This window comes from Eptatretus burgeri, chromosome 10 (genome assembly GCF_056783735.1).
Source record: "Eptatretus burgeri isolate ZD-2024b chromosome 10, Ebu_testis_v1, whole genome shotgun sequence".
Taxonomy (NCBI): Eukaryota; Metazoa; Chordata; class Myxini; order Myxiniformes; family Myxinidae; genus Eptatretus; species Eptatretus burgeri.
In genome coordinates this window covers 61998744-62025168 of record NC_140970.1, presented here as the reverse complement: position 1 = coordinate 62025168, position 26425 = coordinate 61998744, and the positions used below count along the sequence as shown (strand labels likewise).

General features: G+C 43.3%; 1 protein-coding gene across 2 annotated transcripts in view; it reads right to left on the bottom strand.

Moving 5' to 3' along the window:
- FAT4 (FAT atypical cadherin 4) overlaps window positions 1-26425 on the bottom strand; it is a 359998-nt gene that overhangs the window by 1407 nt on the left and 332166 nt on the right. Inside the window, exons 14-22 of one of the 2 annotated variants that reach the window (XM_085898643.1) lie at window positions 21270-24960; window positions 20879-20983; window positions 16735-17147; window positions 16461-16546; window positions 9906-10082; window positions 9516-9640; window positions 3755-3975; window positions 1118-1379; window positions 1-661 (exon numbers count right to left, since the gene is read on the bottom strand). The exon at window positions 1-661 is cut by the window's left edge and continues 1407 nt beyond it. In XM_085898643.1, coding sequence (XP_085754769.1) covers window positions 1-661; window positions 1118-1379; window positions 3755-3975; window positions 9516-9640; window positions 9906-10082; window positions 16461-16546; window positions 16735-17147; window positions 20879-20983; window positions 21270-24960 — 5741 coding nt within the window. Of the gene's footprint in view, window positions 662-1117; window positions 1380-3754; window positions 3979-9515; window positions 9641-9905; window positions 10083-16460; window positions 16547-16734; window positions 17148-20878; window positions 20984-21269; window positions 24961-26425 lie in introns of both variants that reach the window. The other variant, XM_085898642.1, reaches the window with a different exon arrangement.

Genomic DNA, 26425 nt, shown 5'->3' with positions numbered 1-26425 from the left:
CCAATCTTGTGGCCTTTTTTACTGTTCGAAATTCCCTCTTTGTGCCCCAATTTGTTGGCTCCAAGTCCACCTGAGAATGCTGCTCCACTGGGTGTTCCAGCTGTCCCCGAATGCCCTTCAGCCTCAGCCTGCTTGTGACGTCTGCGATGCATGCAGGCCGCAAGAGCAGCTATCAGCAACAGCAACAATCCTAGCGCACAAGCAGCAAGCACTAAAACCCAAAATGGCATGCTGCCAGAAATTGGACCGATGTCTGGTTCAAGCAAAACACACCGGAAGATCTCTCCATAAGCTTGACATTCAGTTGCTGCTGGGCATTGAGCTGCGAGGCAAATTATAGGTGTTTCACAGAAAGGCCCGACATGACTTTGAGGGCAACGGCAGGTGAAGGTGTTTGGAGGTTGGGGTTCACATCGACCTCCATTTTTACAAGGGCTCGATGAACAAGCCCCTGGAAGTTCACATTCACGGATGAGCCAACGGTCAACACAAAGAAGGCCAGGCGCACAGGCCGGATGGCCAGGTCCACAAAGATCTGGACCACTACAGCCTAATGTTGGCTGCTGGCTACCAAATGTCTTCAAGATGACTGCAGGATGATGACCAGAGAAAGGTAGAGCCATGCCATTGTAGCGCACACTGTGGATACAGCCTTGATAACCTAGAAGCAAATAAAGGAGAACAGAGTGATGAAAAGTATCGACATCCTATTGAAGGAAGCAGACACAAATCAGTCAAGCACATTTACAACTTAACAAGGACATGCAGAATAAACTTTATTAACATGCATGGTTGGTCGCAATGCCTTTCAATATGAACATGTGTTTTTATCAGCTCTAAAACCATTTATCTACCGAATAATGGTAATTTCTGGGGTAAAAGGTAGCGAAGACATGGGCAGTGGATAGTTGTTGGTTCATGAAAGAGCATTATCTTGTGGATTCACCATGGTCATTGTTTACTACCTGTGCATGGCATCATCATTGACACGTACATGTAGTACTTACACATTGGCCAAAATGTTGAGATAATTTGGGGGTGGAATGTGTTCTAATGATCATCATATTATTGTGAATATTGACCCATAGTTCCACTACATTGACCAGTTTCAACACACCTGGCCCGAGTCCAAGACCACCAGAAGGTGCACCTCCAATTCCGAGCTGTGTGGAGCCGCTGCCACCAAAGTTTTTCGGACTATGATCTGGGTCCCTCCACATTGTTTTTCCATTCAGGATCGCATGTAATCCTTCATGGCCCACTCGCTCCAACCTGATTGTATGCCAAGTTCCATCGTCCACCACTTTCTCTGCCATACGCCGTTTTGCCCGGACACTACGCCCAGTCATCCAGATGTATACAAGCTGGCCAGCCTCCACCTGGTAAAGCAACCAAAAATACTTCACAGTTGTCAATGTACATCACGTGGTAACTATCTTATGCTGCCACCTATAATATACGATGAAATCCTACAAAGAAATTAGCATTTCATGATGTTTACCAGTGCGGATTACTTTGCCTCTAATCTTATGCAGTCACTTTACTTGGAAAAAAAATCGTGAACAGTTGAGATATACATTTGTATCATGTCGTATTTTTATATTCCTGCTGTTTCCAACACCACATCACCAATGTTCTTAGACACCAACAATGGCAACGTTTTCAACTCTTCTTCCAACAAAATGCAATATCCTTTGTTTGTTTTTTTCAAACAGGTTGAGGCATTGTAACCCATCATCCATTTACATGCAATGTAGCGAAGACAGAACACTTAAAAATGGTACGTGCTGTTTCCTTGCTTGATGTTCAGCATTTAAAAGGATAAGAGCACAGACAATCTCCATATGTTGGCATCCATGGGGAGGAGGAAATCCCTCCTTAGGAAATACCCCGCTGAGTGTGGTGAAGAAGTTGGAGCCATTATTGTGAAGTGGCTGGTACCCAGACAACCCCAGGAGGTGACGGCAACTCCTCAAGCTCAGTGGCTGTGGTTGTCTCGTTTAAGAGTCATGTTTTGTGTCTCGTGTATTTGTCTGTATGTCCATGTGTGAGATTTGTATGTGTGTCAGCTCCACTACCAGCTTTACATCCTGCAAAAAAAAAAAACTCCAAAAAACAATGATACAGCATCTTCTTCTCCATTCTAATTCCCTTGAGGTTCAAACCATCCAGAGCAGTACTTTGGGAGCAATAAATCTTGGTTTCCATAAATCATCTCACCACCTCCCTTGAAAACTCCTTATAAAATGTGTGAATGATTCCAACCTGTTCCAGTAAGAGGCTGCAGCTGCATCCATATCAGCAAGTTTAAAGATCAGAAGTTTGACTGACAGCTGGAACACACCATTAAACTGAGTAAAGTCTCAGAAATCCTGTCTCTTTCGCTCTGGAAACAACTAATTTGCTTTTCCTAGCTTCTATCTCCTTCCTCAATGAACTTACAAGGAATATAAGAACTGCTATGCGATGAGCGTCAGATAGGAATTCTCTCTGGCAGATTACGTTTCTTCTTATAATGCTGAACAGGCACACTGTTCTTTTTCAGTAACCTAAAAACTTTTCACAGCACACAAAGCATCCATTCAAATAATGATGGAGTCATACCTTCCACTGTACGAGTGTAATTTGAGCATTCAAATTTGATAAATCTAGCTTTAAGTCTCATAAAGATCACCCATCAATAGGCCAAGACGTTTGGCTTCTTCTCCACAATCGCAGAGTGGTCTGTGGCCTCTCACACCTTGCATTCAATAAACAGCTCATGTGGTTTCTCTGTGCCAGAACAAGTGTGAGCTGCGCAACAAATAATGGCATTGTATAAATGCAAGACATTATCATTCATGGATTTCCTGCAGAAGCTTGTTGAGAGGTATTCTCAAGTCAATATCACCTTGTTCGGTTAATGTCATTCCGGCATGGATTGAATTGTGTTTGACTGCTCCGGCGTGGCCGCTCTAACGTATCATGGTTTGATCTCAGTCCTAACACATTGTGGTAATGTAGGGGCATTTGGCAACGTAGTACAGGCACTGTGCCAACATGGTAGTGGAGAAAAGGCATCAGCCTCAATCTGTAATTCACCTTCTGCTTGTTTCAGTTTTCTACAGCCTTATCAGGTTGGATGCCTTGAAATCCACCAAACTAAAGGTTGTCAAATTCCACTCACTTCCTCTCCTTTGACTCTTTTTCTTTTGCTTGTGGAATCATCTCCTTGGATCCATTCAATCTTCCCTCCAGTCATTGAATTATTTTCCTTCAATGCTTACCCCACTATCCTTTTTGTCTCACCAACTTTGTTTGTGTGTGTCTACATTATCCTGTCATCCTCTTTCTTCCGAGAAACTTTATTGTAATAGTAAAAATATAGAATCCTTCAGTTGCAGAAGGTTCATACAAAAGTACTTTGTTGATGGAAGATGCTTTAGCAAGTAATAGTTAGATTATGAGATAAAAGTGAGCAAGATTGTCATGGGGCTAAAAGGGTAACCCAATATGGAAACCGACGTGAGATTTTTAAACTTGCTGAGCACATAACTGCGTGATGACTGTAAAAGGATAGATTGTGCTTTACTGTATTTTGCCTTGTTTTGTTGTGACTTTGATTCCTGATGAAACTGAATCAAACAACAAAATATCATCCTGGAGCTTTGCAGATGTTTCATCATATACTTCGCTCTACTTTCAGAGGAGTCATTAACAATACTGCCCAATCCTCGAATCAAAACAAATCAATCATTTTTATAAATGTACTTACCGTCAAAGCTGTAACGTTTTGCATCTCAGCAATCCAAGCCAATACACCGTTCTTCGATCGTGTACGAAAAGTGACTTCAAATTCTCCAAAGTTTCCTGGTGCTCTTGACCCCTCTGACTTGGAACTGACTTCCTGAAGTAGCCGCTGTCGTTTATAGGCTTCCGTCAGCTCAAAGTCCAGACGGGAAGAACCATCCAGTGAGAGAGCTGTGTGTTCTGATGCTACTGCAAAAAAAGATACAAGGACAATAATACACATTTTTGGTGGTTACTGGCATTTCTTAGAGAGAAGTCTCAACGTTGTGTTAATTATTTTATATTATTTTATTAATAACTGTTTACTCACCCTACAGTTGGGATGCACTCACATCCATATAACTATATGACATGTGTATAAGACAAGAGTGCCTTCAGAGCTATAATTATGTTCTACTTAATTGATGCACTGATAATTTACTACATACTTAATAGACGTACTCTCGTCTTCCTGAGGAGATGGTGGAGCTTGGAATGCACATGTCCGTTTGCTCAAAATTTGCTCCTACTCATGCCCTCTTGTTGACGACAGGGGTGGAGCTCACACCAACTAAGCAAACTCGGTACACACACATATAATATACAGTATATGTTTGTATAGTGTTGCGGAAATTATCCCTAGGGGCTAAAGAATCCAAATTGTGGTGCAGGCACAATGGGCTGAATGTCCTCCTCCTGCATCGAAATTCCTTGTGCATCATTGTGTATAGTACAGTGCCAGTTATTTCACAAGTATCTGTTAAGTTAAACATATTTATACTCCATATGAATAGACATGTGTTGCATTTGTAATAGATAGATGGCCACCACCCGAGTGTTCTTCGAACCTGAGCCTCTCATCTCGTTGCATGCATTTTTCCCCGCATTTGTCTTTTGTTCCCCTTTTATGGATTTAACTTTTGCTGGCATGAGCGAGCTTTAGCGACACCAAACTTGAATAAAGCATATGCTTCACTTCAGGGCAAAGAATGGATCATGATGCGTTTACACCCCTCGGAAAAACAACCAATTGGCTGAAGGGTGCAAGTGGATCAAGATGCAGTCATGCCCTCGGAAAGGCAACCAATCGACTGAAGAGTGTGAATGGATCAAGAAGCATTAATGCCATGAACGAAACAGCCAATTGGGGAAACGCCAAGTGGATCAAGGACTGTAGGCATAGTGTTATCGCTCATTCCACATGGCTGCCTGGTTGGAGTCTCGCTCATTCCCGCTAACTCGCTGACATGTGCTTTGTCAGTCTGCTCGCTGTGCTGATCCTCATCACTGTACCATACATCGCTGCTGTGCTGGTATCATTGCCCTGCAGTCCTGTGCCATGCTGTTCTGGGCGTGGACCTGGTGTGGACATGGAGGAAAGCAGCGCCGCAGTTACATCTCAATGTGCTGGTGGTCATTTGACAGAAACCTCAGGGCAGTTGGTGGGGAGGGGGGGCTGCCTGATGACTGAGAGTCACATTAATAGAGGTCAAAGCAAGCATTAGGCACCTCTTCATCACAGTCTTTGGGGACTGCCACCTCTGATCTGCCACGGGCTCTCAGCTCATGCAGACTCCATTGAGAGACATGGTGGTTTCTGCAGAACCCATCACCCAGGTTGGATAGTTGTCTCGATCCCCCTAATTAATATCTTCTGTCGAGATATTTTGTTCAGTTTACTCTGCATACCTGATCCATTCCATGAGAGCGAGTGCCATGTTTTGGGTAACTTGAGGAATCATTGACTATTTGCTTCTTGTTTCTTGTGGTTATTTTCAATAAATGTATAAACCTTACAGTCTCCGAGCTGATCCTGCTTGTTCGAACAGTTTAGTCTGGTGGCTCAGAGTTAACCTGAAAGGTATAGATTGGTCGCGGTCCTGTACCGCTAGATATCTGGCATGACTGCTACTGGCATGGCATTCACCTGGCTCAGGGACTTCAATCTGCATGGTAACGTGGCTCTGGATACAGGATCTGAGAGCAAGTCTCTGAGGCAGGGGAACTGTCGTGGTCATTTGACGCAACTCACCAGATTCAAACCGGGCAATCAGGTTGGTCTTGTGACTGTACCGATATGTATATGCAGTGGCTTGCATAAGTATTCACCCCCCTTCAAAATTTTCACATTTTGATGCCACCTGAGCTGTATACCATGACGCTTTCACATCAAACTTGATATATAATCTTCAGAAACTACTCCAAAGTGATAATGCTAAAAGTTGCAGATAAAATGTGAATTTCATTTTTGTGTTGACTACTTTTGACATTTGCATGTGGTACATGCTCGGGAGCCTCGGTGGTGCATGTTTCTGTCTGCGCTGTCGCTGATGATTCTCCAACAAGCGATGGAAGGACAGAGGGAGGGAAGGGAGAAGATGGAGGGAGAAGATCCTAACACCCAATTTTCACTCTTGCACTTCCCTGGAGTTTTCTCAATATGCATGCAAATTTTCAGGCTGCTAGGTTTCATGGTTTTGGAGTTATTGAGGAGACACACTGACACGCTGATCGACACACACACACACACACACACACACTGAGATATTAGTATAGTTTTATATATATACACATACATATCGATATAGATGTTGTTTTCAATCACCTATGTTCTTGATTGTCAAATAGAAGACAATGACAACTCCAAATGCTCTTCAACACATTCAAAAAATAATATGTGTACAAGATCCCCTGAGCATAAAATGAAGCAATGTGGAAATCGAAAATATCAAAACTTTAGAAATGGCGGGACACAGTGGGGCATGGGGTGACATTACAGAAATCAAAGTTTCCAACATTGGAAATGAACAAGGGAGTAAACAATGAACGAGGGAGTAAACTACAACCTGCACTGCAATCCTCTTTGGAAATCGATTTTGTATTTCGAGGTTGAATTGTTGTCCATTGATTTATTTCATCTCACTGTGCCCTTTTATTCCCCTAAATTCTGCATACTCAATAATGTCTCCAGAATCCTTCATCAGCACACAAACCGTAGCGTTTGTCTTATTCCCTCCACCACCAAAGGTGGGACGGAGGTTATGTTTTCACCTCTGTGCACAGGATATCTCAAAAAAAATTGTGGACGAATTCAGCCGAATTTTGGTGGACAGGTTGGGTGTGTGACAGACGAATCGATAAGATTTTGGTGAAGGTCTGGATCCGAGAATTTTTTTTATTTTTTGAAGCTATTCTTCACCATTGAGAATGCGGGCCAAAAACGATATATAGCATGATATTTCAAGACGTTGTGGATGGATTATGACAAAATGTTGTGGATGAGTTGGGGAGGTGACATTAACAAGCCAATTCGATTCTGGTTAAGATTCATCATGGCGGATATGCGCTCTAGCGAGTGCCATTCTAGTTATCTCTAATTTTTTTATGAAGTGCAATATAATTTCATGAAACGTCGATCACCATGAACAACGATGCTTTCTAGTTCCTGGCTGGAGAAGGCTGAACATAACCCATTCAATTGCTGTTGCCAATGTTGTCATACACCTTACCTCCCAAACTTTCAAATGGTGTGGATAATAGGATTCCTTGTTTTCCATCAAAATGATGATTTGCAGTGCCTGTGAAGTTGTAATTAAGATCATATTATTTTCTGGCTTCTGACAATTGCATCCTGGAGTTACTCACGATGCGGCAGTCGGCTGAGTGTGTCAGTATTGCGATGATCCTGTCGGTCTGTTTGTTTATTGGCAGAATAACAGGACAACGAGGGCTGCTATAAATCACAAAATTTGGCACAGAGTTTCCCATTGTGAATGTCTTGGACGAGTTCAGCTTTCAGCTCACAACAAAATAAAAAAATAAATTAAATTGAGTACAGCAGTATATTTACCCGCGTCACGGCCATAGGCCGGAACACGAGTGTTGGATAATCATGTCTGTGTGCACAATGTGAATCTTTGTCCTAAACATGGGATTCTAACTGCTCACATTGTGGAGTTATTTACCCATTAATTCAGCTTCCTGGCATTCTAAGTTTACACCAGGATTTGACACAGAACAAATGAGGACAAACAGACAAACACACATTTGACTTGACACAGAACAAATCAGGACACAACATAACAAAGAGAATAGCAGGAGAAACGGGAAACAACAACAGCAGGGTGGAGGGAGAAAGTAGACGGAGATGGACAAACAAGGGATGCAGATAACAATGCGGGGTAAGGGAGAAAGCAAAGGGTGGACAATATGGGATATGTAAGCAAAATTTGTGTTTGACCAGTTTGTGATTTTGTCAAGGTCTGAGGAGAGGGAAGAGGCTGCTGCCTGTCTGTCAGAAGGATGAGAGATGCCACAGCAGAGAATGGAGTCATCAGCAAAGAGATAAAGAGGATTTTCGAGTGAGTCAGTGAGATTATTGAGGAAGACTAGGAATAATATGGGGCACACTGCCTTGGGGTACTCCAGCCTTTACAGGGAGAAGAGAAGAAAGGTTTCCTTCGAGAGCCCCACATTGGCTATGAGAGCGGTGGAAGTGAGTACTCCAAGAGTGGAGTTGGCCTTGGATTTCATAGGCAGACAGTTTAGAGAGCAAGGCTGGATGCCAGACTGTATCAAAAGTTTGAGATATGTCCAGAGAGACAGCCCTGATGTCATATCTGATATTGAGGGCTTACATCCATTGTTGGGGGAGTAGAAGCAGCATGTCTAAGGAAGAGTGACCAGGTCTGAATCTGATTTGATGATCTGAGATGAGGATGTTGGAGAAGAGGAATAATCTCACCTGTAATTTGAGGGACTCACCAATCAGTTCTCACCTAATCAATTACTCCAGGTGGTAAGGATTATCAACCAAGAATAGCTACAAAAGGAAAGCGATTTGGTGTTTCAACCCCCCCCCCCCCCACTGGGTTCCTCTACAGCTGCAGACATTTACATGTCGTACATATATGAGAATCATAATGCTACATGCCCCATCAGCCGCCGTACCAGTTTCATCACTTGTTGGCGAATCATCAGCGACAGCATAGACAGAAACACACACCACTGAGGCTCCCAAGCATGTACCTAGTTCACATGTGCCAGGTATTTTTGACATTCTCTCCTGATGGCAACTCATTAACGCAATTGAGTAAGTTTTTTTTTTCCATTACTTGGGTGGGGTATTGGTTTTAGCTGCCTGTTATTCATAAATCTGGAATTATTTCTGTGAACAAGGGATACTCCAGGATTTGTTAAGAAAAAGGCATTTGGGGCAGTACAGGGATCATTGAGAAAATGGTATACAGAAGTAAAGCTGTTGACATAAACGAAGGAGTCAGAATATGGCATCACATAGTGCAGGTTAGCATGTGTAGCACCATTATCTCCTGGGCTGCACAAATTTTAACGCAAGGCTGCACACCACATGATCATGATCTGCAATGACACTGACATTTTGTCCAGTGATAAGTCCTCAAACGGCTAACTTCAGCTTTATGTCACAAAAATAATCAAGAAAATAGCTGTGCAGTAGAAGGAGTTCAATGCCATCTCCTTTGCCGAATTTCATCAACATCAAGAACACGTATAAAATACTTAATATAAATATAAATCATTGACAAATTTGAATACAATACCTGTTAAAGTCAGAGTTTTATAATTATAAATGATAAAGAAGAAAAAAAAAACAAGAAGGATGCAAAGCGAAGAACTGTCTATTCTAGAAAATTTTGCATGCTCCAAAAAGTATTTTCCAAAAAGGATATTTCAGGATATCTCCAGTTGAGAATAAAACCACAAAATACCTCTTTCACAAAATTTTCCAGCGAAGGCGTCTCGACATTTGCAGTAGAACGATGACCACATATCCACACATGAGCCGCCGTTCAGGCATGGGCCAGACACGCAAGGTTCCCGCGGGCTTTCACAGCTGCATGAAAATGTCGAGTTAAAGGGCAGAGGTGTAACTCTCCATCATACTCACACAGGGCCACTCCTCATCATGTACTCCAGGCCTGCTTGCTCTTTTCACTTTAACATTAATATATCATCCTCCCCCTCCCTCCCCTCCCCCCCACAGGAATGTCTAGCAAAACCTCAAACATGATCTGCCCGAAAATGTACTAACAAGCCTGAATGTAAAGCTCCATAACTAAAGACCATGACAGTTGTGTATTGCCCAATGTGAACCTCACCTTGTGTGCACATTGTGAGAAGCAAGAGAACGTCTGGGCTGCAGGGGAACTCCATTCACAGAGACACCAGCCAGGCAACCCACAAAGTCATGGCTCTCTAGTTGTCCCCTTGCCAGTCGGTCGAGTGCCTTGGGCCCCAAGCCTCCAACCCACACCCAAGCCCGCGAAGGCAAAGAGCTGAAGATGACAAAAATGTGGGCAACAATGAGGGCAGTGATTTGAAATGGTGCATATTCAGGAAAGGAGGTTCTTCATAGATCAAAGGCTGTGAATTCCACTCAACAACAACAAACCCCTCTATATGTTCTCTAAACCACACATCCTTAACTCAAAATAACTCCAAATCAAACAAGCATTTCATGCACTGCACACCATGTTCATGCAATGATGCTTCTGAAAATATAATAAATATCAAAGACACTTCAAATTTACTATCTCAACATCCTCAAAAAGAATCCTTCATAGCTGTCTATTTCACGGTGATCATCAAATTGCTAAACATCACCCAGTTAGTCACTTTGTCAAAATAACACCAAGTTTGATGTCACATGGGCTACATAACTCTAGGCCAAACTAAAAAGTCAAATCTTCTTGCCTGTCGGGAACTCAAATTTTGGAATTATTATTCAAAAACTTGTTTATAAACAGAAATATCGAAAGAGGCGTGTTCACAAATCGAACCATGAATATAAGGGAGTGGTTCAAGGTTGTCATGAAGATTATATCGCAGAACAAATAAACTGGAACGCATCTCAAAATGAAAAGCTCATCTGTGTCTGCGTTGTACTCAAACTAAACTTGACGAAAACAACAGGTTTAAAAAAAAGGAAATTTTATTAACTGGTTTTCTCCATATTCTCATTATAGGGGCTTTTTCAAAATATGATGACAAAGCTCAAATAATAAAACCGTTATGGCCGAGACAGACCGACAGCCATTATCCTTATGTCCCATTATCATTTTTAGCTCACCTGTTCGAAGAACAGAGAGCTATAGCGATACCCCCGGCGTGAGCGTGAGCATCAGTGTGAGCGTGAAAATGTTAAAGTTTTTGGTACAAGTTATTTCCTTTCTAATGTTTTTATCTACCACACTTTTTTACTGATTACAATATACAAATACATATGTTGCTTTGAAATTATTTGGATCAGACTTTACTGCAATGCTTTATAAAAAATATCATTAGACTAGTCTTTTAAAAACGATAAATGTATAAACAGGCGAGCATTGGGTGGCTTTGACACCAACTCTCTGGTTATCATTATTATGCACCATTATCACTTTCATTATGCACCATTATCATTATTATGATCATCATTATGACTGCATTTACCAAATAAGCCCTGAACACCTTTGATCGTTTTGCCTGCCGAGAAATAAACAGTTTACAGAGAGGGGCCTCCATGTTACAGTAACGACATTGTAATTTTTCTCTTCGTAGCAACATTCCTGGAACTCGTCTCCAAGGTGCAACAAAACCTGCAGTCTCGTGCAGCTGTGCTGCGACTGGGCTAATAAGGGCTTATAGTTTCTGTGAATTTACCCTTAGACATTTTGACCCAATTATTAATTATTTTCTTCGTATTCTCATAATAAAACTTTGTTGAAAATTTGATGACAAAAGCTCAAATGGTAAAAAAGTTATGGCTTGGACAGACAGACAACACACACACGAACGCACGCACGCACGCACGCACGCACACACACGATGGCAAAACCCCATCTTTCGCTTCACAGGGAACAAGTTAGCTTATAGGTAAATGTTGAAATGTTGTGCAACGATATTGTCTGCCCTGAATAAGCCGTACAGGAAGTGATTTCATTCATGCTGATCAAATCTTCTGGAACAGAGATGTTTAATTAAGTTCCTTGTGAAGGACCACATCAAATGAGCTGAAATTCATGGACCACATGTACAATTTGCTGATGCATGTCTCTGGTAGACTTGTGTACAGTATACTGTATAAATACTGCAATTCAGTTAATTCCAAAATGGCTGTGAATTGGACAGCAATGTTGGACATTTACCATCCCTCCAGCATATATTACATGGACTGAAGGGGTCATTTTGGAGAATCACCAGATTAATATACTGGATGTGAAACTGCAGTGGAATTGGATGTCATTGCTCGAAATGTAGAAAAATCATTCATTCATTATCACTTCGATTTGAAGAAGGGTAATGTAAGGTGGGAACTAAAAGACCTCATATCGAATGTATAAAGCCGAGTTCGTATCTGTGGGTCTGTCTGTCTGTCTGTGGGTCATAAGCACCGCCCATTCTACAGGCCAAGCCCTCCAGCCATGCAGAAATTGCCGCCATCTTTTTCTCTCCATGTCGCTCAGATTGTTTTAAAGGCCTCGTTTACATTTGAAGACTGAACAACACATCTTCTATCATTAAATGAAGATACTGTTTTGAGGAAACAAAAGGTACATTTTGATTACAACTCAAATGAGGCAATGCATGTTTTGTCCGCAGTGATCGCGGCAGCTAACATACATACCACCCAATGAAGGTACATTAATTCTCATATTATGCAGAGGAAAGAAAATAGTGATGTTTCATTAAAAAAAAAAAACTTTGTGGGACGTCAAATGTAGTTACTTTCTGTCTGCTAGACAGTGACGTGTCGCTTATAACTCAATGTTTGTAAACTAGAACTTGCAATGACTGTTTCAAGCAAAAATATCCCGTGTTTGCTTCTGTGCGAAGTATAAACCAGAGTTGGTGTCAAAGCCACCCAATGCTCGCCTGTTTATACATTTATCGTTTTTAAAAGACTAGTCTAATGATATTTTTTTTAAAGCATTGCAGTGAAGTCTGATCCAAATAATTTTAAAGCAATATATGTATTTATGTATTGTAATCAGTAAAAAATAGTGTGGTAGGTAAAAACAGAAAGGAAAAAAAAATGAAAACATGAACATGACAAAATCTTCTGATGTTGCGGGTTTTCCCGATGACGCATTCAGGCCAAATCAAGTTGTTGTCGTCAGTCTCCAGTCGATGTTTAGATTCACATGAGGTTTCAAAACTGGTTTTGACTCTTCGTGAATTAAAAACTCACTGTGAAAGTCCTCTTCCTGCAGAAAGTCAATTAATTTTCCTGACTCGTCGCGGAGAGGTTATTCTTCTTACTTGGATCGACGTCGTTATTTATCTATATGGTATTTATATTTACGTTTATTACCTTGCATTGTTAACCGAAACTTGAAAAACGTAGAATGAGCGAGGTAAACCACAGCTGAGCTAGAAAAAGTTCAATCCACACTCCAAGTGTCTTCCCTGATCGCCGCGGCTGTTTGTGTGTTTCCCTGCTTTCTTCAGTGATGAGTTTGCGACCTCAGAATATATTTAGAGAGATATTGATTTGGTAAGAGTACGGTATGAAGAAATGAGAGGTCCACACGAGGAATTCAAAACTCACAGAGGGCTGAACTTTCTCGTTGCAAAAAGTCAATAAAGGCTTTCAGAGGTAGGAAATGCCAATGGCATGGATGGTCGGGGTATTTCTACTGTTCAGATTAGACTCAAAGCAACATCGATCACTTTTGTGGCTAATTTTCGGACGTTTTTGCGCTTGGTTTTTTGTGCAACATTTGCGGCTTATAAACCAGTGCGGCTTGTGTGTGTTTAAATTCTGGATTTTTTTAAATTTAGGGGATGCGGCTTATATAATGATGTGCTCAATGGTCCGAATTTTATGGTACTTGCCTTGCCATTAGAAATGCATCTAAAAGAAAAAGTAATATGTAGTGTTGGGAGTTCGAGTGCGGACAGGAACGGATGGAAAACAGCATCCTGGTTGCCATGGCAACCACTTTAGATGACGAACGTATGTTGCGACACACCGTCTCCACAGTCTGTACCTATGCACCAAATATGAAAAGTGAAACTTGAAAACTTTGGGAGTTAGAGTGCGGACAGGAACGGACGGACAGATAGACGGACGGACGACCGGTATCACATAATACGCCCCGATATATATATATATATATATATATATATATATATATATATATATATATATATATATATATATATATATATATATATATATATATATATATATATATATATATATATATATATATATATATTAGCAGGGATACCCCGTGCTCCGCACAGGAATCCCGTGGATGACGGGGGTCTGAAGGAGTATATGTCACAGTTAATTGTAAAATTGTAGAGGCTGCCACACACACGCACACGCACACGCACATGCACACGCACACGCACACGCACACGCACACGCACACACACAGACACACACACACACACTTTTAATAGTGTGGATACAATATTCACAACATAGAAATCGAACCCGATCGTGTTTATACACCACACAGCGTTTAATATTCGCAACATAGAAATCAAACCTGATCGAGTTTATACACCGCACAGCGTTTAATATTCGCAACATAGAAATTTTTTCTCCAACAATTTTTTGGGGGGGTTGGAAATCACTTAAAACATGTAGAAATGCAAAAAAAAAAAATTTCTATAAATTTTTTTGGGGGGGTGGGGGTTGGAAATCACTTAAAACATGTAGAAATGTAAAAAAAAGAATTTTTTTCTCTAAATTTTTTTTTGGGGGGTGGGGGTTGGAAATCACTTAAAACATGTAGAAATGCAAAAAAAAAATTATTTTTTTCTCTAAATTTTTTTTTAGGGGGGGGTTGGAAATCATTTAAAACATGTGGAAATGCAAAAAAAAATTCTCGAACAATTTTTTTTGGGGGGGGGATCTAATGGCATGATCCAAGTCCAAAATCTAATGGCATGATCCTTGGACCATACCTAACCCCCCCCCCCCACCAAGTTTCGTCGAAATCCGTCAATGAGTTTTTCCGTAATACAAAAAATTTAACATTTTCACGCTCATGCTCACGCTCACGCTCACGCCGGGGGTATCGCTATAGCTCTCTGTTCTTTGAACAGGCAAGCTAAAAATGATGTCCCGACACATTATGTCATCACACAGCGATGTCTGCAACCACAGGAATGCACGAATAATTGGAGCCTTTTTTATAACATTAAAACTCATGTAAAAACGACGTATTAGAGGATAGAAAGTGTATTTGCCCGATTACTATGAGAGATTATTAAGTCCAATGTATGTATGCTGTTGAGATGTCCAGTGGTGTGTTGTTACCAAGCAGCTAGCTAGCGCTTGCCAAGCTAGCCGTTCCTTATCAACGGTTTCTCATGGAGTGCTTGCTTGAGTGCTTAAGCCACTTGGTAAGCGCTCTACAAGAAACTTGGTAACTGAACACACCCCAGATTCATGACATGGCGATGAGGATAAACATATATAGCATCATTATTTCGGCCGTATCGATGAATTCGTCCCTCAAGGGGTGGGGTGGGAGGAGGCAGGGGAAGGAGTGGGATGGGAAGAGGGACCCAATGTTGCCCGGCAATGCTGGGTACCCCTGCGAGTTTGATATAAAGGCAACTTGTGTGATCATAGCAAAAGAACACCTTAAACATAACCATAGGAAGGGATATGATATATTGAAGAGACTGCGACATGTGATGAAACCTCGGACCATCATCTCAATGCGGAGTCGAAGTCAGCCAGCATGGAGTGGAGACATTCTTTATCGCCACCACCAAGAAAATAATTCAAGGATCAGCCGGAACATAAACTTACAGCAATAATGTTTTCAGACTTAAATTTTTTTCATTCATGTGGACTTTCTTGAATATGGTGAAACCATAAATGCACAGGAGACAAGATACAAGCAGACAATAAGCAGAGAAGCTGACTCGAGGTGAGACTTCACTGTATGACCATGCTCGTGCACCAGAACTTGGCAAATGTGGCCACAGCCTCCCTCGTGAAGGTCGGATAGGAATCTGTAAGCCATCCATTTTAATCCCCACGATCAAGAAAAACTTCCAGACTCATCATCTTTCCATTTTACTCTTAGGACCACTCAAGAACATTTGGTTGGCATTAATTTTTGGAATGGTGAAAACGTCAAAGCTACACTGGCCTGAAATGGGTTGCACAACACAACTATCCAATGGATTTATATGCAGATGGCAAAAAAGTGCTACCGCATCTCTGGGGCAAGTGTAGATGTGTAGCAGGAGAATACCTTGAATAACAGGTGAAATTTCAACAACTTCCATGTACCTTTTGATTTTTTTTTTTTTAAAACGTTCATATCAACCTTCAACTTGCTCCCGTACATGAGGTGTAATACAAAGGAGAAGAGAAAATTAAAATGCTTTGACATAACCAATGTAGAAAGATGTAACTTAGCTTTGTCAACAGTAAAACCCTGGAAGCATTACATCGTGATAAAAAGCAATTCAGGAATTCCACCCTTTACCCCCACATACCCCCTCCCACCACCCCCAAACTCCCCCACACTTCTCATTTAACAAGAAATGCTTTCACGGTAAATCACAGCCCAGGTATCAAACGTGAGGCCAATGAGAGGAAAAGCGGGTGAAATTGTGGGAACTCACAGTGTGTTGAATGAGGGAAGGACTGCGATGGTTGTTAGATCAGGATACCTGCCTTTATATGTACTTACCGAGAAGCACCTCCTCCAAGAAGGCTGGCATGGCAGTGGCCGGGTGGTTGCATTTTACCACATTCATCGAGAGTCAATGTAGCCTCCTGAAATGAGAACATTAAGGATGATACGGTGGCGGTGATGGTTGTTTCTTACATAGTTATCCTGACTTCTCATCAAATCGATGAACTTTTCATGAGTGCTAAAAGAGTATTAAGATTTGATGTTTTATTTGTTGTTGTTTTTTACTGTCTCGTTTCGGTGTGATGTAACTGCTTCTTCTCGTGCTTACCATTCCCATGCGATGTACACTAATGGTGTGGAATTGGCCATCGGTCACCAGTTGTTTGGTCTTCAGCTTAAAGGCTCCACCACCAAGGTTGTAGGTGAGCTGAAGTTGGCCATTCTTGATTTCCAAGGCAAAAAAGGAGGTGGAGTAAAGAGGTTGGGAGAAGTGGAGAGAGTGACCAAGGGATTCGAAGGGAAAACGAGTTGGCAATTGTGCAGCTAAGAAGGAAGAATTTTTCAAAGCCAAAATTTCTGCAGAAGAAGGCTCGGCAATAAAGAGCAGCAAGCCATTAGAATGGGTCGTGGCGAAGCGCAGTGAAACGTGGGTGGCAGGAGCGGGTTCAAGGGGTGGGAAGAGCAAAAATGATAACTCAGCCAAGCCATAGCTGTGGACTTCACATCGCTGCCCCTCTATACCTGAGTGAAGAGGAAAACAATGTTCAAGAGATAACAATAATAGTAATAATGATAATAATAATACGCATGTTTAAAACCATCATCATCAATTATTTTGGTGTAAGCACAGTCACAGAACTCATGTTTCAGTTATCAACATTGGGTTTGAACCCCAACCTGATGATGAATTCCCAACTGTCATCCAAATGCTTCAAAAGCAGGGTGTTGATCAGAGTATGCCTTCCTTCAGGGGACATTAAGCCAGCTGTTATGTCTGCTTGAATTTGCTTTTGGTACCTCTCAAAAGAGGAGGCCATTGTGTGCTGGTCAGGTCAGATCAGGTCTGGGAGCATGTGAGGAAGCAGAGCGTCGCTGCATCCACTTTCCGCCGGTACTCCAGGGGCATCCATGTGGCCATCCCCCAGGCAGATGCGTGGCCCATCCCCATCTCCTTGAGATGCCGATCAACCTGCTGCAACCACAAGGCACGTGGTCGGACCATTGGCCTCCTCCACTCACGAGGCTCCCTCGCTGAGAGAATCTGATGAGCAGGATCAGCGTCAGGAAAACGAGCCACATGTCCATACAGTCACAGCTGACGCCCACAGACTATGCAGGTAACAAATCTCATTTGAGTCTCTCTGAGCAACCGCTCGTTGGACACAAAGTCCGACCAGTGATAGCCAAGGATTCTCTGGATAGACCTGGTACCAAAGGAATTAAGTCTCCATCTCAGATCCCTGGTCAGAGTCCAAATCTCACATCCGTAGAGCAAGACTGGAAGCACTAAGAACATGAAGACTCAGACTTTTGGCCTCATGCACAGGTACCAACAGCAAAACACACCACGATCCAGTGAATCAGTGACTCCCCAGGCCTGACCAGATGTATATCGACATCTGGCTCAGCCAGCACAGACATAAGTATCACTGCCAAGGCAAGTGAATTTCCCTGTGACCTTAATGGCCTCACCACAAACAAGTACAGACAAGATAGCAACATCCAAGATGTCATTTAGAGCCTGGATCTTAGTTTTGACTCAGGAAACCCGCAATCGCAGCAGCTCCGACATCCAGAGTCTCCGTGAAGATGACTATCATCAGTGAAATCAAGGTCAGAGATCTTGACATTCCCAAACAATGTACTGCAGCTTGATCTCTCCGACATCCTCCCCAGATTCCAGTCCATAGAAGTGCTGAAAAGTGTGGGGGTAAGTAACCACCTCTGATCAACTCCAGTAACAACTGGACATAGGTCGGAGATGGTATCACCACATCACACAGTAATCTCAGTACCAGAGTATTGTTCAGACATCAGATCGATCAGTTTTGGTGGCACCCCATGAAGGCCAAGAATTCTCCAGAGGGCATCCCGATTCACTGAATCAAACACTTTGCAGAGACAAACATAGGCTGAAAGCAGCCCCTGCCGAAACTCTCGTCTGCGTTCGGTGAGGACCTGAAGGGCAAACATACGGTCAATCGTTGACCTCTTTGGTGTAAAGCCTGACTGCTCTGGGTTGTGGTGGTCAAGCAAAAGGTGGTGAATCCTATCAAGAATTATCGAAGCAAAAATCTTGCCCGGCACTGAGAGCAGTGTAACCCCTCAGTAGTTGTTGCAGTCCTGCTGATCATCATTCCCTTTCCAGAGGGGAATAGCAAGGCCCCTCTTGCAGTCAGTTGTAATGATGCCTGAGTTCCAGGAAGAGCAAAGAACTGCATACAATAACATGAGTACAGCATGTCCACCAGCCTTGAGAAGTTCAGCATGGATGCCACAGATCCCAGGAGCTTTACCCCATTTCAACCAGTTCACCACAACCTGTGTTCCCATAAATGAAGGTGGATCACAGTTTATTGGAGGGACAGCAATAAGGATAGTAACACCGCTGACATCCAACTCAACATCTGGTGGATCAGCCTGGTACAGCCCCTTAAAGTAACCGGCCCAGCAGGATTTCAGTTTGGACTCCTCTGTCAAGAGTCCTCCACCCTCCACTCTAACTGCAGTAAACCGAGGGATGGGCTTGGTGGAAAGCAATGCATGAATGCTCCTGCAAGCAGGATGACAATCACTTGACCACAGGTGATGCTCTACCCCCGAACAGATTCCTCGCACATAGGCCTCCTTGTCCACCCTCAGTGCACGTACAGTTTTACGCCTCACCTCCCTGAACAGCTCAGCTCTGCCATTAAGCCTGGCCCTGTGACTCTGGTCAATTGTATCCAGTGCTTATTGAGAGACAAAATTTCTTCTTCACCCAATGGTGAGTTCCAAGACATCCCCCGGCAACATCAAGGATGGTGGTCTTGAAGGCACTCCACAACTTTTCAGGATTCCCCAAGCACTCAGACCCCCCAAATCCCCTCTCAGCCTGTTCGTAAACTCCTCAGCTTCCCTCTCATCCTTAAGCTTGCCAACATTCAGCCTCGGCTGCGATGGTACCATTCTCCCAGATTTAAGCTACAACTTCAGTTGCTACAACAAGCCTGTGGTCGGTATTGAGAAACTGAGCACTCAGGTAGACCATGCAGTTCTGGATCATCCTCCGGTGACCATCAATGAGCACATGATCAATCTTCTTTGCCACACCACCAGCGTTGGAATACCAAGTCCAGCAATGAGCCTGTGGGTGCTGAAACCATGAACCAGCCACCCAAAGTCCACGACTTCTCACAAAGTCAAGGAACTTAATGCTGTTCCAGTTGACAGTTCCATTGGGACCAACATGTCTCACAACCATCCCTATCAGTTCCAGTAGATGCATTTAAATCCCCCAAGACCAGGAAAGTATCTCGCCTGGAGGTGCTGATCAACCAGAGACGAGAGCGTGGCATGGAATGCATCCTTCACGATGAGATCACTCGCTTCAGTAGGAGCATAAACAGAGACCAGGGAAATGACACCCAAGGAGTAACAAATCTTTAGTCTCATAATACGCTTGTTGACCGGTGTTACCTCAATTATCATTGGAGTTAGTTTATTGGACACAGCTACAGCAACTCCTTGGGCATGGTAACCATCAGAGCAACCAGACCCATCGTATGTGTAACCACCCAGCATATTCTTGCTACTATCCGGTCTCTGAACCTCAGACGGTGCTGCAATACCAATGTTCAAACACTTGAGCTCAGATGATAACAGACAGGTGATCATCTTCTCTTCGAGATAGGACATTCCAGGCACCCACCGGAAGGGACCACCTCAGGTTAAGCCAAGGAAACCGCCATCTTGTGGACAATACCTCAGCACCACCCTGACACACGCTATCGCAATTCAACCCAGGAAGGTGATCCCGTGTTTTTCCTCCTGTCATCAAAGAGTGGAGGTCCCGAAGGCTTTGCTCCAATCCCGTCATCCAGTGAGCTGCCCTGCGAATGGCAGCTGCATACGAGGTACTCCTCCAGATTATGTGCTGCTCCAGTGACAAAACTATAAGTTCTTGCAACTGGTTGTGTCGGCAGCATCCTAAAGTCGCGATTTGTACAGTGGTAAATACTCAGCTCTGGAAATGGCCAAAACACATTATGGGTGGCCTTAATGTCCCTCGTGGGAGTGGGCGAGAGGTTAGGGGGGGGTGAGTTGGGGTGCAAATTGCAACAACACCAGCACCATTACCCCACTACCACAACAATTAGAGCCTCATTAATTGTTCTCTCTTACAATTTAGTCTTCGGCATCAAGAAAACACCTGTAACATCCTCATGTTCTCCGATTACATTTGAGAAAATGGAAAGTAGGATGCAACTCACCAAAAGGGCAGTCACAGGTGTATCCATCGCCAGTGTCAGTGCATGTTCCATTGTTAAAGCAAGGGGAGATTTCACAGTGATCGATATGACTAGCACATGTAGGACCTGCAGCAGGTAACATGAAAAAGAGCAATCAGAGATTGTAGACCCTCACCAGAACTTATGACTTTCAGGAAAGAGGTCACCGAGGCCAGTCCCTCCTGGTAGAGTATATAAGTGACACACATTAAGGTTAACTCAATGCTCTCAGGGCTGCATGGAATAGGTACTGAAATGCTACCGAGGAAAAGACTGGAAAAAAAATCCCTCCTAACCTAAGAGAAAAGAGTCGAAAAAGTTAACAAATAGCAGAGACTAGAATGATGTGAAACAAACAATAGCATCAGGTTACCAGAGAATCCAGATGAGCAATGACAGAAGAAGTTTCCAGGTTGATTTTCACAGAGACCGTCATTTGCGCAAGGGTTCTCCAAACACTCATTGATGTCCATTTCACAAGCAAAACCTTCAAACCCCCGTCCACAGGTGCAGTGGTAGGTTCCAATGTCATCGATGCAGGTTGCACCGTTATGGCATGGTCCAGAAGTGCATTCATCGATGTTGCTTTCACAAAATATCCCCTGAAAACCTTCAGGGCATTCACATACAGCCGGCGGTAGTAAACGATGGGAGGTTAGCACCAATGGCGGTGACTCAACAGGTCGTATAGCTTTTTCAACAGAAAGACGACGATAGCAATGGCCCCCATTGTGACATGGACCTCCAAATTCACAGGGATCATAGTTTGCTGACTCGAGAATAGCTGCGCTTGCCCTTTCCAATGTTGAGGCTTCAGCCTGAAAGAAGGCTGTGAGGTCTGCAGGAGGTAGGTAAAGGTGTTGGCCATCTTCCGGTGGCCGAGGTGCCGCCGCAAGGAACAAGGCTGATGATGGGCTGTTTTCTGTGCTCTCAGAGCATGCATAGATAATTAAACCTGCACCCTGAGTTTTCAGGCTTTTGCGTGCGGCACGTAAGAAAGGCCTGTAATTATGACCTAGAAAGTGAACCAAGGAGCCAGATAAACGCAGCAAAATGCTGTTTTCCAAAGTAACATTGTCAAAAGTTCCAAATATCACATGAGCTGTTGTGTCAGATGCAGGATGTTTACCATCATGTCCTTTGATTTTGATCTCAAAGGTTTCTTGACTACGTCGACCTGGAGCTATCAGTCGGCAAGAACTTGATTCCAGACTAAAACTATGTGGTTGTCGTCTGTGAGGAGAAGTAATCTCACAGCTGTATCGATCAGCAACATCAGGGTCATTTGGTTGCACATTGCCCACAAAACCTCCAGGGAAGACCCCATCAAAAGAATATACCAGAACGTCAACTTGGCGAGGCTTTGGTGCATTGTCATTGTCATCAGTAATTGTGACGGTGAGTGTTGCTGTCGATGACTGAGCTGGATTGCCATTGTCTGTAACAGATACAACAAGTAGAACCTTTGAGATCCGCTCTCGGTCCAGAGACCGTGCGGTTGTGAGCTTTCCTCCAGTTCTCAGCCGAAACAAGCCACGCCCTGCTTTGTCAGTATGCCGAGGCAAAAGACGAAATGTGAAAGGCTTAGCATTCGGCGGGAGGTCATCATCATTCACCTTCAGCTGACTCACAAGTGTTCCAACAGGACGGTTTTCAGCAACACTTGCTCGCACAGTCAAAAGGGTAGGTGCGTTGTCATTCGTGTCAAGCACTTTCACAACAACAAGGGCTTGGCCTGTAGCTCGGGGCTCACCCTGATCGACTGCTATCACCGTCAGGTTGTATGCAGGTACCACTTCACGATCAAGTTCACGTTGTAAGATAATATGTCCAGTGTCAGGCTCAATTTGAAAGATGTTCTCCAGATTTCCCTCAGCAATATTGTAAATCAAGTCGGTGATGCTGGCCTGCCCATCTGGATCTGTCGCCGAAACAGTAACAATAGCTGTTCCTGGAGATGCGGCCTCACTCACTTGGGTTGAGTAGATAGCTGTCGAGAACTTCGGTGGATCATTGGAATCTGTTACTTTCACCATCACAATGGCTTCATCAACATCACCAGCAGACTGGACTGGTCCGAGGTTTTTAGCAACCACTCTGAAGGTGAAATCTATTATCTTGTGATCCAAAGGGCTCAGTACGTACAGTGCACCACTCACTGAGTCGAGACGAAAGGGAGTAATGTCAGTTGCAAGGAGATAAGTTACTATCCCATCAACACCAGCATCACCGTCGTAGGCATACACTGTCCCAATGGTGTGTCCAACAGGCGCTGATTCTGGGACAGTGAATTGAAAAGTCCGCTCAGCAAACAGTGGCCCATATTCATTGACTCCAGTCACTGCAATATATAAGGCAGCATGGCTACAAGCATCACGATGTCCCGAGGCGTGGCTACTTCCACTACAAGCCCAAGCTATGAGCTCATAGCTCTGGACAGTTTCAAAGTCCAGAAAAGCTTGGGTTGTGAGTGTGCCTGATGATGGGTGCATCGTAAATTCTCTAGAACCCTCTCCTGTAATCTCATATGAAAATAAACCACCATAGGTTGCTGCCACAGCCTGCACAATGAGTACAGTTGCCCCAAAAGTAATATTTTCAGCGATAGTTGCCATATATGCTGATTGGCTGAAAGCAGGAGGTGCATTTGAACTTCTTGTGACGCCTAAGGTCACATCAATGCAGGCTTTACGAGACTGCCAAGCACCATCGTGAGCACACACGTTCAAGAGATAATCGTCGGATACGTCTTGAGCCAAGGGGTTTACCAAAGTGATGATACCTGAGGATGGATTTACAGTGAAATATTCAGAAGGTTCATGCAGGTAATAAGAAAGTTTCCCATTTATACCCTTATCATCATCCATTGCAGATACACGAGCCACGCTACTTCCTAGCTTGGCATCCTCCGCCATGGTTGTGGCCAATGATCCATGTACAAAAGTAGGCCCAGCTCTATTGTCATCTGTAACCAGTACTTCTACAGTTGCCAAGGAAACCAGCAGTGGTTGCCCTTGGTCTCGTGCCCGTGCTTCAATCCCAAAACCATGTCCAATTAACCCCACTATTGAGCGAGCTAACACAAGCCAACCATTGTCCTGCATTACAAAAACTTCCGTGCCGTTACCCCCAACAGCATCAAACAGAACCGGGCCAGCTTCATCGGGGTCATTTGCTTCGAGATGGAAAATTGATACACCGATTGGTGCTGAAACAGCCACTGGAGTAAAGTAGTGGGGCTGAGTAAACATTGGTGGTTTCTCATTCCGTGGAACAAGATGGATGAGCAATGATGTTCGGCTGAAATGCTGCGGATTCCCTTGATCCAAAGCCGACACCAGCAAGGTGAAATGATTCGGCCAGCCAATGGCTTGACGACGCACCGTGAAGACATCACCCGAGGCTGGATCAATACGAAAGGCATCTGATTGTGAATCCATAACATAGACAACTTGACTATTAACACCTTCATCAAGGTCAACTGCCCTTAAGCGTGTTATGACCACACCTGCTTCTGCAGGAACTGGCAATTCAACCTCGTACTTTGATTGTTCAAAGGTGGGTACCTTATCATTGACATCAGTGACAGTGATGGCTATATCACTACCCACTGTCCATGCTGGATCTCGAGCCAAAACCCTCACGACGTACGAGGCACGCGTTTCCCGGTCGAGCGGTTGACTGACAATCAGTGAGCCTGTGTTTGGATGTATCATGAATGGCAGAGTCGGCTCAGCAAGTGAAAAAGTCACTGCACCATTGTCGTCTTCATCTGCATCGTGTGCTTCTAAATGTATCACGGTCGCTCCAATGGGCGCACTTTCCGACACGAAGGTCGTGTACAAGCGAGCAAAACGTGGGGCATTGTCATTTGCATCGCGAACATTGAGCACGAGTGTTGTGTTCCCTTCCAGCGAAGGGTGACCTCCATCACGTGCCACCACTATTAGCACATGCTGGCTCGTTTGCTCTCTGTCGAGGCTGCGCGTGGTTCCCACGACACCCGTATCTGGGTCTATACGGAACAGACCATTGTCGTTTCCATCATTGATGTCATATTTTATCTGCAAAGGGAAAGAAATCCGAGTTTAGTTAAAAGTAAACAACATAATTAAGCAATAATTAATATTTATGATGGTAACAAGAAATATGCCAGGATAATACGTTCTTGGAGAGAAATATAAAGCCACTTAAACTACTTGAAAAATATGAAACTACACTTGGAGACAAACATTTTGTGGTTTTTGGAATTCACAAAACAATGTTTTAAATTACTCGGCAACATACAGTATGTGATTCAACAAAAAAAAGTGTAGAAACGATGTACCATTCGGTCGGCACAGTTGGTATTCATTTCCTCATACTGTGTCGACTCATTCATTGTCTACTAATGTCCTTGTAATTCATTTTGGAAGTACACTAATGTATACCATCGTCATTGTTCTGCAAATTATACGGTACAACCCTCATCATGAGCCTCAGTCACCATAAAGAAGTAAACTACAGGAAATGACTTCGTTATAGGGAACTTATGAGGCCACATTGAAAAGTAATGCCTCCTATAGTTTTTCTCCAAAACGGGAAAAGGTATTTGAATGAAACAAAGACAGATACTAAAATAAATCTTCATTCTACCATGGAGCAGATTTATGTCTCAACATAATCACCAAGTGCTGCGGTCCATACATTTCTGCCAACGTTCAAGTAGTTTTATGATGCCGTCACGACAGAACTTTGTGGGTACTGCTGACTTAACCAGTGCTTCACAATGGCTCTGACATCGTCGGAAGAAAAATCTTCTCCACTAAGGTGTTCCTTAAGTTTGGGGAAGAGATGAAAATCTTACGGAGCTAAGTCGGGGGTGGTGATCCTTTGTAGCAGTTTTCCTTTCATCGTTTCTTTGATCGTGATGGTGCACCCAACTCTCATCCCTCGTATCATCTCCAGTTATTTCTCATCAGCCATCCCAACTCTCATCTTCAGTCATCTCATCTCCAGTCAGTCATCCCAGTTCTCATCTCCAGCACTTCACGCTTCACAGCACTGACAATGTCGTGCTGCCCTCTGCCATCTTGACTCATGTAGCACTTAGACATCTAGTGTCAGAATCACAAGACCTCTCACCCACTGGCAGGAATAACTGATGTGTGGACTGCACTTTGTTTAATTCAAATATCTTTCCATATTTTGGAGAAAAAGAAAGGGAGGCATTACTTTTCATCAATCCCTCTTAAAATCCTACGGAAATGTAACAAGGTAACAAGGCTGCTGGAACAAGGCAAAAATGACAAATTGGGAAATGTGATGTGATTTGTTTCTTTATGTTCAGGAATCAATCTTCTTTTGTTTGGTTTGGTTGGCTGAAGGAGAATATTTTAGACTTTGGAGGATGAGGTGGGAGGAGGGAGGGCGGTCGAGAATGAAGTAATGAATCAACAGGTTTCTGATGGTTAAATACTTAGACTAATTGAGATGGGAATATGCAAGGAACTATTGGAGTCAACATTATGTGCAGGAGATTGTGTTGTG